A 15277-nucleotide genomic window follows, 5' to 3' on the forward strand; every position below is an offset into this window, starting at 1 on the left:
GTTCAACGAATCGCAGCAATGGTTTTTTCGGATTGACGTGCATAGTGTATCGTTTTGGGCGATATTTTCCAGTCAGTGGGTACCAACTCACGGAGACTAGCAATAAACACTCGCGACCCATTCAGTTGCATATTGCCATGCTACTATATATTCACAGACTCTAGATAAAGCTAACAGAAATGGGCACCCATTCTTTCTTTTCAGTTCACTACAAATACGATTATATATTGCGTTTGCGTAACTTCGACCAGAATAGAAAACTTTTTTTTTTTTTTTTCAAAGTTGACCATTGCTTGAACGCACGTAAATAGTTCTAGTTAGATGACTTCCCGTATCTGTTTTATTCGACGACTTCAAGTATTTCTCTATTCATTTCAGTGCGTTTACACAACGATATATTGAAGACACAGGGGATAATATATGAAATTCGCTTGGTTTACATGAATCCTTCTCATTGTCGTTGCGTCATTAGTCGTCCCAACATTCATCAATTGCTTCATATCGTGGCGTAGGATGCTTTACGAACAGCTGCAACGTTTCTACCTTTGTCTAACAGCCTAAGCAGCGGCCTATTCGGATCCGAGTTACAAGCTAGCGGGCCCGATTCTCAAGTCAATCATATGAGCAACCTTCTGCTGCTGTCCGGGAGCAGCTAACTAGCATTTATCTATGATCGATTCTTATGTGTCGGACTCGGACGTTTTCGCTGTGTCTCTTTTCCTCGGCTGAAAACGGCTATGCCCGATACAGTTACGCAAGTTGTCCAGTATGAACGCGTACAGAATGGCCGCCATCAACGACGACGCTAATGACGATACTTAGCGCCCCGTACGTCAGGGCGTACCTATACGAATCTAGCGGTAAATGCACACAAACCGCTTAAGCTGTTGCTGTAAATCTATATAAATTACAGCAGAAGGATGATTAACATTAGCGAGTAGTGGTCCTAAGTCCAACGTGCCGCCTTTATAGCTGCGACGATAACGGCGTTGCTCACATAAAATAGCACGCAGGACTAATTCAGGTATTAGTGAAACTTTTCCTGATCGCATAACAATGATAAAATATACGCTGGAGCAATAACCGTCCTGCACCACCGCAACAGTAGTGGCTGTACTGGAAATGAATGTTTTTATCACAAATAGGCAGAAGAAGCAGAACGATTAGGACGAGCCATTGTTGTCGGAGTCCAGATTTTCTGCGGACGATTGCCAAAAGATGTCATGAGTGTTGAGTTCTCAACCACTGTAAACGGAGCACAATCAGCAGTGAAGAACCGGATAGAAGGAACGAACGGAACTAAGAGCCTGTTTTTTTGCCGCTATTTAGAATCGTTGTGATAGCGTATTACAAGCTCACCCTCTTCCACGATCGGTCTTCACCTTGGTCTTCTGCAAGGCGTTCGTTAGCGACTTTTATTCGTCCGAAGGTAATGCTATTGATTTGTAGTATCGGAAAAGATGAGCTCGCGAAACTTTTAATTATGCGGATGAGAGCGACGCGACGGAGTGCTAAATGACTCAAGCATTCTGCTACTGAGGTGCGACTTTGTCGGGTTGGCAAATATTATTCTATTCTAAAATTATTTGACTCATTTCGACATAATCTGTGTCATCGTGTGTTTGATAAGTGAGTGCAGATACACTGCCACCACCTGACCTACGATATACTCTACCCCAATCAGTCAAAGCTGAGGTTTTCGGTTACTTTACATCCAGACATAGGTCTCTTCTGCTTTGCATTTTCGACGTATCACGTATTTTTAGAACTTGTAGTTGACACTTTGGTTAGCTTCTTGGCGAAGCTAACGCCGAACGAACACTTAAACAAGAGACTATTATAGAATGACTATAGTAATTTAAGGGTTAAGGGAGGTCAGCGACAGGCCAATTGGTGGCAATGAAAAGTACAATTCATCCTGTTCACCCTATTTTGTGTCAATTTGACAATATCTTTAAATTCCTGCGATAACTTCGTTTTGAACAAGTTTATGGAAGATTTAACGATCAACTGTGATTGCTAGTAACGGATTTATGGACATGGGAGTTGAATAAAATAGATGATTGGCGCTTTGATTTCAAATGTCGTATATATACTTTATATATTGAAACAGCTTTAGAAACGTAACTGACGCACCTATATGAGGCGACATTATACGACCAAGGCTGCGTGCGAACGCCATTGGGTATAGATATTCTTTTGCTTTTTGCACCATTTGCCACGGGTATATTTTTAGCAAAAAAATGGCAAGAAGAAATATTTATTTCTGTACATAAGATGATTCGTTTACAACATAGGTGATATTTCAAAGCCATCCGGTTCCACTCGTGCACGATTTACCTTTCCTTTGTGTATATATATATATATATATATATATATATATATATATATATATATTGCTATAAGCAACCACGGAAATCGACTTTCTAACAATTTTCGTTGGTTTCACTTTTATGCAGCTGATGAAGCATCCGAGCCTGGAGGGTCGCCAGGTTTACGCTCCGCACGCTTCCGTGTTCGGGGGGGGCGCGGCTCGGACGCAGATTCCGCTTCCTCGAGCGACAACCTTCATAAATTGGGTGGATTCTCGAAGAGTCACACCAGCCTCTCCACATTGGGATCGACGACCACCGTTAACCATCCGGTAAGTCTTATAGTCTCAAGCTCTACCAGCTTTCGGATTTCAAATGATTGAAAACAGTGAATTTAAATAATATACAACTAATTGCTTCACGTCCCGCAGTTTGATGAGCGGTTCATTTATTTTTGAGGTAATATATTTAAACGTGCTCTACTAATACTAACAATATAATTTACTAATAATGTGATTTATTATGTGCGCTAATTTACCATAATTTAGTTAGCAATAATAATAATAATAATGGTGTGAAGTGCAGATGTTCGGATTCTCTGTTTTTCTATGAGCAGTCTATATACAAGTCTTTATATAGGAATGAACATACGGGGTTGTCTTCATTTTTTAGCGGCGTTGAATAGGCTAAGTCTAGCATATTCATTATCTATGGACCGGAAGTCACAGATTTGACAATTGAGAATCTATTGGCTGAACTAGAACACTATGCGTTCGTAACAGCTAGTTTAGCGGGTTGCATTACTAATTGTCCATATAATATCTGATGTACTTAGGTATTGTGCAAGAAGCTAATTACGTTATGGCATGGTGCCACCCAACCCTTATTCGTAACGTAGCTAGCGACAATTGCCTCGGCTGTTGTCCTTAGGCAGGACTGCGCTTGCTCACTAGTCTCGATTCGAGTTGATTTTCGAAACTTGTCAAAAATAAAATTGGTTCATGGTCATAAAAAACCTCTGACTCCGAAAGTAAATAAGAAAAAGACGTTATATATATATTTATAACAAAATTTTATTTCAAGTCGTCTGGATAGTATTTCCTGCTAAGGCAGGTTACTGACTCCGTTGTTCAGGCCTAGACCCTACGTCATTCTTAACATAGAATAGCCGGTATTACCTTCCTAAGAACTACATCGTTGTTTATCTAATGGCTAATAGTGTATCTGCGGTGGAGCAGTATACGTTCAGCGTGAACGTTTTCTCAGCTCTTTATGCTACTAGCCATATCAAACTACTGTTCATTTTTACCATCAAACGCTCTTGAAATAATCTATTCCGCCCTGAGTCAACGATCACTATAAGCAATTCTAATGATATCCATGAATCCTTTTTCTAGCAGAGAGAAACTATCCTTTAGTGTGCCAAAAAAATAAATAATAGATTTTAGCTTTACAGACCAATATTAAAGAAGTGAGACTTTCCCCGCGTAAGCGACGGGATTTAAACATCCAACAAGCTATAAAACGATCGATTTTAGCTAGCATGCACTATATTTCGTTTATTATAATATTGTAATTAAAGCAGTTCCGGGGAAAATGAAGAAGCACAGGAACGAAGGAAGGGGGGTGGGGTGGGGTAAATTTGTACGCATCATTACGAAGATTAAACATGGCGATTGTTGAATCTATCTTGAACATGTAGCATGGTTATCTTATGGTTGCCAGATTCCTAATGATAGCAAGCGCCACTTTCGGTGTTAGGCATTTAATCTATTGTATTTCCCATAACTCTCTGAAACATTTGCGGGGTTGCGCTAGTGCAGTAATTTCGTTAAGAAAGCATGAAAGTAGAAGGGCCTTCCGTGATAATGGCTCCAATAGCATGTGTTTAAATACTGTGCCTAACAGAAGTTCGTCGAATAATTATCTCAAGTAAAATTTAGATAAAAATCCGAATATAACGATTTCGACCTGTTGTAGCGTAATTTTCACGTAAAGGACCACGGCGTTATCAACGCTGACACGACAATGTGCCTTAACCGCCCACCCTGTGTTTGCCTTGGGCTAAATGACAATGTATTGCGGTTCATAAGCAGCGGCCATGAATATATAAGAAACAGTATTACTATCACATTTTCAATGTCATACGAAGTCCACACTGCTAACCGGTTTCAAAGGCCTAAATGGAGAACTTGTAAAATATAAGAATGTCAATGCAAAATACAGTATGGCTTTTTTTTTTTTTTTGCAGTACCCGCAAATAGAATTTTTACAACTAAGGATCCCAAGTTACAAGGTATTATTTTTATGCAGCGTTCATATATATATATATATATATATATGAACACAAGTGTTCTTCGCTTTAGCATCTATGTATAGACATGGCAAACGGGGCGGAATACTTACATTAGACCAGCAGGTCTTCTCAGCGGCACAATCACTATCATCGGGTGATTGATGCACAAAACGTGCCGTTTGTAGCAAACCGACATCGTAACGTTGTTGTTAGTGGTTTCACATGTTGTCTAATGTTAATTGCATTAATTTGGCTGTCGTTGGCAGCGGGTGTGTGTTGAATACGCGGTACGTAAAAACAAAAACATACACACACAGGCCAGGCAGACGTAAGCATTTTGTACTGCGACGTAGTTACGTAATAGTTCTTCCCTACCGTAGCATACCACAAAAGAAGCGTTCTTATCTACAACATTTAATCGTCCCATGCGACTTGTCGTAAGGCGATCTTTCAGTTATGATCATATGAGCATTTTTATGCCCGAGTAGGCTATAAACAACAGGATGAAATTAAATAAAAACGTCTCGCTAGCCTTTAGTCGTAAATACGAATACCAACTTCCACTCGCGCTAGTTCATCCTCTTCGTAACCGTTCAGTCAAATGGAATAGGGAAAAGGTCCACTTTGCAGCCGACATCGTCGCCTGGTACCGCCGTCAAGTTCTAACGAACGAAACTCGTATCTACCTCTGCTGTGCTCCTCTAGGATGTCGCATTGTGGAGTGGACAATAATTGTTCACGCTAACTACAGTAGCAGCATTAATTGAGACCGTAACATAATTTATTTTAACAGCGACACGTATCAACGACAGACACGTTTTTGTCGATAGAAGGGTAAGACGACGGCCGAAGCTTTGGCGCCAATCGTCGCAATGAACGTTGCAAACGCTGGATATACCGCCGCTCGGTATCTGAAGCCGCCGTTATTCTCGTGCGAGTGCTGTCACCATTGTTTTTCTGTTTTTAGAGAAGATATCGAAAATCACAGGGCGATGCAAGATGGCCTATATTGCTTCTACGTTGCGCGATTATTGATTTTCTTCGCACTGTTGCTGCGTGTCTACTTGTGCCGACGATCGGCTTCTCTTTTATAAGAAGACAAGCAGCAGTGGCAACATCAAAAATGATAACAATACCTTAGTGTTTGACGACTTCAAGGACCATCAAATGTGCCCAGTCAAGCACGCTGACACGCCTGCAGGTGCAAAATACATGTGCTTTCATGACGCACATAGTCACGCTAACACTACAAATTGAAAACAATTTCCGAATGATAGCCGTAACGATTGTAGTAATAATGGCAGTACAAACAGCAGTAGCGAATATTGGTGAAAGTTAAATATTGCCAAGAGCAGCAAGTTCATGTCACAACCGCAGTAGCCAACGGTTGTTGTATGCAGACGGGGGCTGGGGGTAGCGAAGGAACCGTCGCCAGCGGTAGCTTGTGTCTCGCTAAACAATCAACGACTGCTGGCGAGGCAATGCCGCATGGCCGTTATAAGATGGATGGCTGTTGCTGTGACTGCTACGGGGGCAAATGAGCTCGCGTTGAATCCTCCGGCTAACCCGCCTGTGCCCAAGGCGGCCCGTATTGCCTCGCCCACCGCCTGCCCTTCACAGTGAATCGTGTGAAGCGAAATTTGACAATAACGCCGATGACAAGTAACGAGCTTGGAAGATATTACGATGTGCATGTCCTGCTAAGCAAGCAAAACTGCAATCGGATAGAAAAAAAGGCAAAGATGTAGATTATGGCTGATGATCATCGTGATGATGTTGGCCGTATAAAATTGAAGGTTCATTGACGGCAGAGATAATGACGATTTTCGTATTTTCATAATTCTATATGAGATACGGAGGCGTTACACAGACAAAATGGTTGTTATTGCGTCTATTAGCGATGTTGCCACCGCCACTTATTATAGAAAAAGTTAGCAAAAAACGAAGCTTATATAGAAGGATGAAGGTTGAAGTCTTTGGTAGCTCTGCTGTTGCAGCTGATGTCAGAGCAAATGGAAGTGCGTCGAAATGAATGAAGATGTTTATGTTTGTTTCCTTACAGAGCAGTGATGGACATTTTCTCCACTGCTTTGACTGTGACACATTTCAATGCGGTTTATTGGTTATTGCAAATTTTCACATTACAGAGAAAAGACACAAACGTTTTACAAAACGTTCCTAGTAGTACCGTTCTGATTTTCTTTACATTCACGTGCGGATTTTATCGGTACCTTTTATTGAGCGACTAGGACGCATTCTGCTAAACGTTGGTTTTCGGAAAGAAACACTGAAGTGCTAGGGTAAGCTTTCTGAGGACCTGGATCAAAAGGGATAATTGTATTTTTTTTTACCAGAGGGCGTTGATATCGAGTACATATACCCTTTTAGAAGGTAGTGCTCGGTAAAAGACGCCACTCACTGAGTCACTTTTCTAAGTCGTATGAAAAAAAACTCGACGAAGTGACTTTAATAGGCAGGCCGTATTTCAATTTTCGATAAACTGCACACATATAGAAAAGTGACATCGTTTCACATACATAGACATTTCACTTGGAACTTTTTATTGTCGTAACATACAATTGGGCGATATCATGTTCAAGTATCGCAGTTAAGCCTGAAGAAATTTCCTGTACACTGCTGCTAAAGAAGAGGACAAGCAGATCCGTTCCAAAATGCTATAGCTACATATATCGATGGTTTTATAGGGGAACAAGCCAGACTGGGGGCGATTAAAATATGAATACCGATCTCAATATCGTAGCTAGAAGGGAAAGAGCAATAAATTGCATTACCTGTCGCGTATTCCTCTATTCATGAGTGACTCCTTCAATATTTGGAACTACTTATGAAGCCTCGATTGGCCGATAGAGCTAATAAAATTTTAAATCAGGCTACGTGGAAGCTTGGATTGGACGCCTTGACGAGTGATGATCGTTACCTGTCTATTCGGTCACGCGAACTACCGTCCAAAGGTAAAAGACACCGCATAACGTACATGGTTCATATGTGTGCTGTCGTCGTAAGCTTGCCGGAAACAAGCCTAGTTCATGATGACCAGGCTAGAAGAATCGTTAGCGATGTCACTTGATTATTATTATACTACACAAATCAGTGTCTGACACTGGCGAAAACAGCGCATTCGCTGATGTCCGCTGGATAGGACCTAGTCGTAATAATAATAATAATAATAGTTATAGAGTATTGATGACTGCTGATTCGTCCTGTAAAGAGAGCAAATGCATCTTTCTCTGCTTCTTACTAAATTAATGTACATCCAATCTTGGGCATGCTGTGATGGACGCCTGCGTCTTCAGGGTGGTCGTTCGGAAAGTATGACATCGGTATATTCCGCAGCTGGAGGTGGTCGTTACGGGGCCGTGTCTGTAACCGGCGAAGTCAACTTTGGTCTTTCGTACGATCTCCAGCAGGGCGTCCTTAATGTCCTGATACGCGAAGCGAAAAATCTCGCAGCGGTCGATGAGAAACGAAATCGATCGGATCCCTATGTCAAGGTAAGCGCTAACATCAGCCTTAGGACTTTTAAAGCTTGCATTCATAATATAATAGTTGGAAAGAAAAGTCTTTATGTTAGTCATTTGATAAATTCGGCTGGTACGTGGAGTACCACTTATGCCAGAATGATACTGCAGTTTGCTTTTACGTCCTTTGAGATTCAGCTCAAGCTATCTATAAAACGGCACACTTATGACGAACATTTCAGAAGCTACAATGATAATGAATTTTACAGAGGTTATACATTTTCCCTTAGAAAACGGATGTATCTTACGCTTGCTTAGCATCATAGCTCTACGCAGACTCGGCGGTAGCTCTTAAAACCAAACGACCATTTACTTAAACTGACACAGGTCTAGCACGAAGTTGGTACCCGTACTGTTGAGGATCATCGAAATCAGCAAAATCCTACTCTGATCTCTAAAGAACACACTCAACTGAAAAGAAACAACAGATCAGAAAAAAGTGATAACCTGCACGCGCTGGGATGCTATCTCATTGATGCTAAGCAATTGCTTTAAATTGCTTAGTGTCAATTAGATAGTTATTTATCTATTAGTTTATTTATTAGATAATTAGATAGTAGATTAGTTACGCCGTGGGTAATAATGCAACTGAAAAAGACGTTTTAACACATTAACACGTAAACATTACGTCTCGCAACTGCGGTTCACCGATCAGATTTACTTCTTGCATCATTTAATAAAAAGCGAGTTCAGATGTATATATAAATGATTCGCTCTCTTTGCAGGTATATTTGTTACCAGATCGTAGTAAATCTGGAAAACGCAAGACAAAAGTACGGAAACACACGCTTAACCCTGTCTTCAACGAGGTAAACTTGTGCTAGAACACGTTGTGTTCTTTACACTTTCCTCACGTTCACTTCTAGCGATCGTTATTATAGATACGGGTTTCAGAAAAACGTTTGCCTGCAGTTGTTTCGCACTGTTTTTCTCTGATGGATGAATGAAATTTCTGATGGAAGAATTGCTTGTGAGGCTACGAGATTGGTCGACTATCAAATTGCGACACCGCCAAAAAAAGCTATTGCTGTAGTTCGATGCGGTCGCGTCATGGCGTATTTCTGGCCCACCATTTTTCATCTTCGCTTGTTTTTTCAAAGGTGCTGCGCTTCTCGGTGGAACGCACCGAGTTGACGTCTCGAACCTTGTGGCTTTCGGTATGGCATTGCGATATGTTCGGCCGAAACGACTTCCTTGGGGAAGTTATGAAGGACCTCTCGTCGGATATGCTTGAAACTAATACTTCTCACTGGTACCCGTTGCAGAAAAGGGTAAGAGCTTGTCTTTGGTCTAGACACCTATATTATATAGCCGTCTTTCCTATAAGTTTGCTTTAAAACGATTATTAATGGTATCTTATGTATTTTAACTACCCTACAGCATCTGGCGTTGCTTGCTATCTGTGCAGCTTCTCTGAATATGACTTGAAAACATTTTAATTAGCGAAATGTTACATAAGAAGAACCGGTAATCGCCAACTCTAACTAGAACTTTAACTATATAATAAATAAACAATGGAAGATTCCACTCCATTCAAGTTCCGCATCGCAAACTTCTCCCCGCATAAGTCTCTGCTTCAGCGAGAGCAGAAACATCGGTATCTGACAGGCTCAACTAGGAGCTTTCTCCAGTCGTTTGACTTTGGATTTTACCGCGGTCTTTTTTCGACTTCATGCAAATCTTCAGCGCGGTTTATTTCCAAGATTGAAATTGGAACGACTAAGCTTCACGAGCTAACCGCTTCTCTGGCAATCACACTGTTGTAGAACTCTGACATTTCGACCGTCTCACACTACCTTTATTGGATTATAAAGAAATTGATTTACTCAATAAAAATCTCGTGAGAAAAAAGGATCAAGTAAGCCTAATTACATTTGCGGCATTGCTGGAATATTATATAAGAGTGGAATAATTTAACACATAATAGCACCCGCTTTATTTTACAGTATATTTTCTCGAATCAAAAATTAATTGCCAATATATCACCACTATATTACCGAAGTGTTTACTATTTGTCACCCTGCTGTGTGCAAGTAGTCGGTATCTTTTCAGTTTATATAGATCTATTTGAAAATGCGCGCGCATAACAGGTTAAAGCGTTGATTCAACAAAAGTTACCTTAACAAACAAGTTCTATCTTAGCCATTTCACAAATTTCGAGGTATTGTAATGTGCATGCCTCAATATGCTCTCCGATATCGAAATTTGCAGAATGAGAAATAGTGCCAGAAATGTGTGTTCGAAGTTAAACTGGCGTAATGCGTTTGATTCCATTTTTATAGTCGACGGGTTTCTCGAAGTATACAGATTTGGGATCGTATAAGAGCAAAACATCGACATTTCAATTTGAACTTTTTAGCCTCTCGTAGAAAGAGGCCTGGACCGCTGTCCTAAACTCCCGCAGCGATACATAGATGCGAGAAAACCTGTTTGTGGAAGCTAGTTGTGTCGCCATATTCTGTTGCCAACATTTCCGTTTCCACTAACGACGGATGATATTGTCATAGTGCAGTACCAACAACTGCTTTGATTGATTTTTTTTGCGATACTGTAGATAGTTAAAAAAAATGATAGCGTAAAAATTAACAGCAGTGGCGATATCTATACACAGACACACACACATACTAACGGGAAAGTACAAGAGAACGAGAGATCAACGATAATGTGATATAGAGATCTCTTTAGTTTTGTCTTCGAAAGGTAGCTAAATTTCTCCTTTTATATTGCATTCAAAATAGTTGCACAGGCATTATCCTATATAATATAACTAATATTATAAGTGGATAATTAAAATCTTTGCAAACATGAAGTGGAGCCCTTCGAATTGATTTATTGTTGATGACATTCTTTATATGATATATAGAGTTTATGGAGTTTATGGAGTCGGTGGAACTGGAACACAGCCACTGAGGCGGCCTTAGTAGAACTTCATAGAATTTTACTCACTGAGTTCGTTTACAGGTGGATGCCATAGATGATGGATCGTTAGGCATCGGTGGAGGTTTGGGAGGTCCGTTGGGAAGCGCTTACAGAGGTGACTTAATGTTATCTCTTAAGTGGGCTCTTCATGACCATCGGCCCGGTAAAGGCTCACTGCACGTCATCGTTAAGGAAGCCTCGAATTTGCAGGCCACCAGATCGAATGGAACCTCTGATCCCTTCTGCAAATGGTGCGTACTCGTAGCATCCTGATAACGTATTACTTTAAATTGGCGATAAGAATGAGAGAGGTCACTGACCACTTGTTTGTATGTGTTATTGCGTACTTGCTACATGTACCGTCACCTTTTCATGCTTAGCTTACGAGGTTATGCCTATATGCCTACTTGATGTTCGAAAACGAAGAGGAGTCGTCAAAGTTAACTAATCTTCTATATTCGATGATGTCTGTATTTTTACTGGACGCGATACAAGTTATTTACTTCCGGATCGGCACAAGAGTAGCAAACAGAAGACAGCTGTGGCACGTCGTTCAACGACTCCCGTCTGGAATCATCCATTCGTGTATCACGACGTATCATTGGCCGAACTGCGCGAACGTGCCCTTGAGCTTACTATCTGGGACTACGATAAAATTACCTCCAACGATTTTCTCGGCGGGGTTCGACTATCGTTAGGAACTAGTAAGTAATTGTTGTCCAAATAGCATGTTTAATAATTCACTGCAATGAATCAATTCTACCCCACCTAGTTCTTTTTCATAACAAAAAAAAAACATTTTCAATAAAAAGATATATGATTACACGCGAGAAGATTCCGACGTACTTTTCCCTTGGATAACTTTTACTTTTTACATCTGCTTATGCTATCTGCGTTTATTTCATTCGCTAATTTTAGGGAAAATATTTTCTATTACAGGAAAGTACCAGAATTCATTAGTTGATTGGATGGACTCACAGGGCGAAGAGATTCGACTTTGGCGTCAAATGCTTGACAAGCCAAATCAGTGGGTAGACGGTTGTCTTTTATTACGTGCTTCCATGAATTAATTGAACGATATCCGCTAACATCGCAGCATAATGAAGAGCCATCGTCGTTCAGTTTGACGAGTTGCGAGCGTAGCAGCTACACTCCTGAAAGATAGAAAACAGCAACGACACAATAATATTTCGGCAACAATATGAGCGCCAGCCGGCCACGTAACGATGGAGAAAACATTGATCTGTGGCAGAATTATATAACGAAGGCTATTATGTGTACATTAGGTTCGAGTATCCTTTTGCAGTTAGCTCAGGAACGACGAAAAAGAAGGAGCGATATGAATGGGTCGAGAAGAGATCCAAGGACGACGATAGCCTTGCAACTGCTACATGTGGTCGTTGTGAACGTTAGAAATATTGAAGAAAACGCGCATAGACGCCAATTGTGGATAGCGTCCAGAAGCGTGAAGCGGCAGTAGCAGGTGGTGTTGTATCATATTGACCGATTCTGCATAATAAATACATACATACACATACAGACGTAACGGTAACTTTGTTCGGATCACTCCGCTGACTACCTTACGTGACGAAGGCAGCATGCGTGATGTGAACCTGACAGTTATAGTTGAATACGAGACAAAAGCAACGTAGAGAAAGGTGGAAAGTCCGAGAATGGTAAACCCGAGACGCCCGTCTTGCGTGCCAAACGTGTACAGAACAGCGATCGATGATTTAGCGAAATTTGTTACTGGCGATGCCACAGATATCACTATGAGTAATTACGCAAACAGATAAACCAATAAACCGAACCATATATAAACCGACATAGTGCCTGCGTTAGTTAGTTGAGCCGTTTAATGTTTGCTTCCACATGGCGTAATGCAAATCAGTGGCTGATGAAAGAAGATGCAAACAAACCAATAGTCGACTAATGATACTATGAGATATCATCCAGAATGTTATTGGCTACGCTAAATGATGGATATGCCCAGACGTATTCGGTAATAGTGGGCGATAATTTCTGAAGTAACTTTATTAAGTAGACAACATCATATGAGATCTACAACTACTCATATAATGGAAGCTAGCGATACGGAAAAGGCCTGCAGGACCCTGAAGAGACCGTATTTCCAAAACGTGGTGGGATATTTATTGAACACACATTTCACACCCATATTATGGTAGCGTACATGTGATAGGTGAGCGCAGCCTATAGAGAATTTAAAGCATGATTCACGCAAAGCTCATTACAGATGCATAACCTCTAAAGATATCGGAAAAAGAGGCTAACGCTAAGATGTTTGTTCAATATAAACACTAGGTTATATATTTTGTATAATGCACCAATCTATTTTTTGTATCTGTATTGCAACGGTGACAACTACGGTGAGAATAACAGCTGCAGAAGAATGAAACCCTAGTTACCGTGACGGCCGCTGGTTCAACTGTTAAAGCCTAAAGAAAAGCAAAAGGCAAAGGGAGAACACGATCAGGCCCCGGATTAGGCACATCGAGGCCGCCAGTGCGTTCATTTTCAGGACGAGTAAGTTTCTTCTGCAAAGAAAGACTGGTTGGTAAGCTGACTTCCCATGGCCAAGGGAAACTGCTTGCTATTTACTACTGTTATTATGACACGGTTGGTATCAATAATGGTGATAATAATCAGCCGTACTATTTTCCAGGCGATATTATGTAACTATTCTCTGCCGCACGTCTGTTTTTTTAACCGACTAAAAAGCTTCTCAGAGACGACTAGGAGTTCCTCGGCGTCATTGTTGGCAAATGTTAAAAGTGCAAAAAGAAACTGACACATGAAATGAGAATATATATATATAAGTTCTCTCTTTGAATCGCACACAATGATGTTAACATTGTCTGTATAATCTCTGAACCGTCTCGATGTTCAAACAGACGTCAGTAAGAAAACCAGTGGCAACAGTATAGAAAAAAAACTAGACGAACGAAAAAAAAAAAAAATGATCGTAATAGTAATAATAACAAGAATAACGATGACTGTAATATAACAATCATCAGCAGCGTCATTATTGAGCATAATGATATAACTACTAAGAAATAGTAAGATAGATGAAGACAAAGCGCAGACGACACGGGCAATAGAAACCCATAGCCTGTCTACATATGTGTATAATAATAATAATTAAATAATAAACCGAACAACTGATCATCTGCAACGAAATGGGCTGAACTGAACACAATAGCTCTACAATTGTGAATTCACTCGTAAACGATGTAGAACTCACTACAAATGCGTATCAACAATTGGAGGTGTCAAGGGAAAAAGAGCAGAACACGTCGTGTGATGTAGAGATCGTAATGCTTCAGATAAGGTGTCGTTGCGGATGATATGGTTTTTGTTAAAAGTTTTGTAAAGATACTTTAAATTTATCTAAATAATAAAATGACTACGCCAACAAGCTTTCTGTGATTTTCCTTTGCCATTATGTAGACTAGCCTAGGTCTTACCGAATCTGACAGGTGGTCGTGTAATATCATAGCACAGTATAGTATATGGATAGATATGATGCCAAACAAAAACGTTTATTGGAATATTCGTATGTAAACGTTCGTTAAACACTTAGACTTTACATATTAGCGTCGAGGTTTATAACTTGGACAGCCTTTAGGCCGCGAGGTAACTAACCGTATGTTTTTTTACCTTGTAGTAAACTATTTGTTTATTTGTCATGCTAGACGATAGCTCTCCTTTTCAGTACTGAACAAATCTAGCCGCTTCCAAATTATAATGAGTTCGCGAATGAAAAAAAGGCTTTTCGTTCGAACGCTTGCTGAAACTATAATCAAGCTATACTAGTGCAAGTTTATGCGACAGATGACATTCTATCGCACGCCAACCTCTTGTAAGTATAGAACCCAGGGTTAAGGTCCTCGGAGGCTTTTATTAAGTGCAGCGACAAATGCTACGTACTTGTGCAATGATGTTGTACGATGGAAACTCATGACTATCCAGCACTCTAAACATGCTTGGATCACAAGAGAATTTAGGCGTTCAACTATTTTACGCGTTGCGCTTTCTTTACATTTTGGTGTTTTAATTCCCATTAAATCTAGCCAGTTTCGGGGGCATTACATAGACATGCACGTGGGCCAGTGTCGTCTACAAGATGTAACGTGCTATTTGCAACGTTAAGTAAGCACGTACTCGTCATGATTTTGTCAATAAGGTTGGTG

The 15277-nt window shown here is 40.5% G+C and overlaps 1 protein-coding gene and 1 long non-coding RNA gene across 10 annotated transcripts in view; one reads left to right on the forward strand and one right to left on the reverse strand.

Annotated features, from left to right (window-relative positions):
- Positions 1–14503, forward strand: part of LOC111263839 (uncharacterized) — a 246032-nt gene extending 231529 nt beyond the window's left edge. For 8 of the 9 annotated variants that reach the window (XM_086969805.1, XM_022839251.2, XM_086969806.1 and 5 more), the window contains 7 exons: positions 2460–2644; positions 7923–8120; positions 8873–8956; positions 9248–9418; positions 11109–11317; positions 11562–11770; positions 12006–14503. In XM_086969805.1, the coding sequence (XP_086825931.1) occupies positions 2460–2644; positions 7923–8120; positions 8873–8956; positions 9248–9418; positions 11109–11317; positions 11562–11770; positions 12006–12136 (1187 nt within the window). In that variant the 3' untranslated portion in view covers positions 12137–14503. The remainder of the gene's footprint in view (positions 1–2459; positions 2645–7922; positions 8121–8872; positions 8957–9247; positions 9419–11108; positions 11318–11561; positions 11771–12005) is intronic. The other variant, XR_015312465.1, reaches the window with a different exon arrangement.
- Positions 7136–15133, reverse strand: LOC111263842 (uncharacterized). The gene is made up of 4 exons (XR_002682494.2): positions 15015–15133; positions 12045–12220; positions 8396–8558; positions 7136–8110 (listed from the first exon to the last, which is right to left on the reverse strand). It is a non-coding gene; the product is annotated as an uncharacterized LOC111263842 (long non-coding RNA).
- Positions 15134–15277: the final 144 nt, after the last annotated feature.

Source organism: Varroa jacobsoni, unplaced genomic scaffold, assembly GCF_002532875.2.
Source record: "Varroa jacobsoni isolate VJ856 unplaced genomic scaffold, vjacob_1.0 scaffold_793, whole genome shotgun sequence".
Taxonomy (NCBI): Eukaryota; Metazoa; Arthropoda; class Arachnida; order Mesostigmata; family Varroidae; genus Varroa; species Varroa jacobsoni.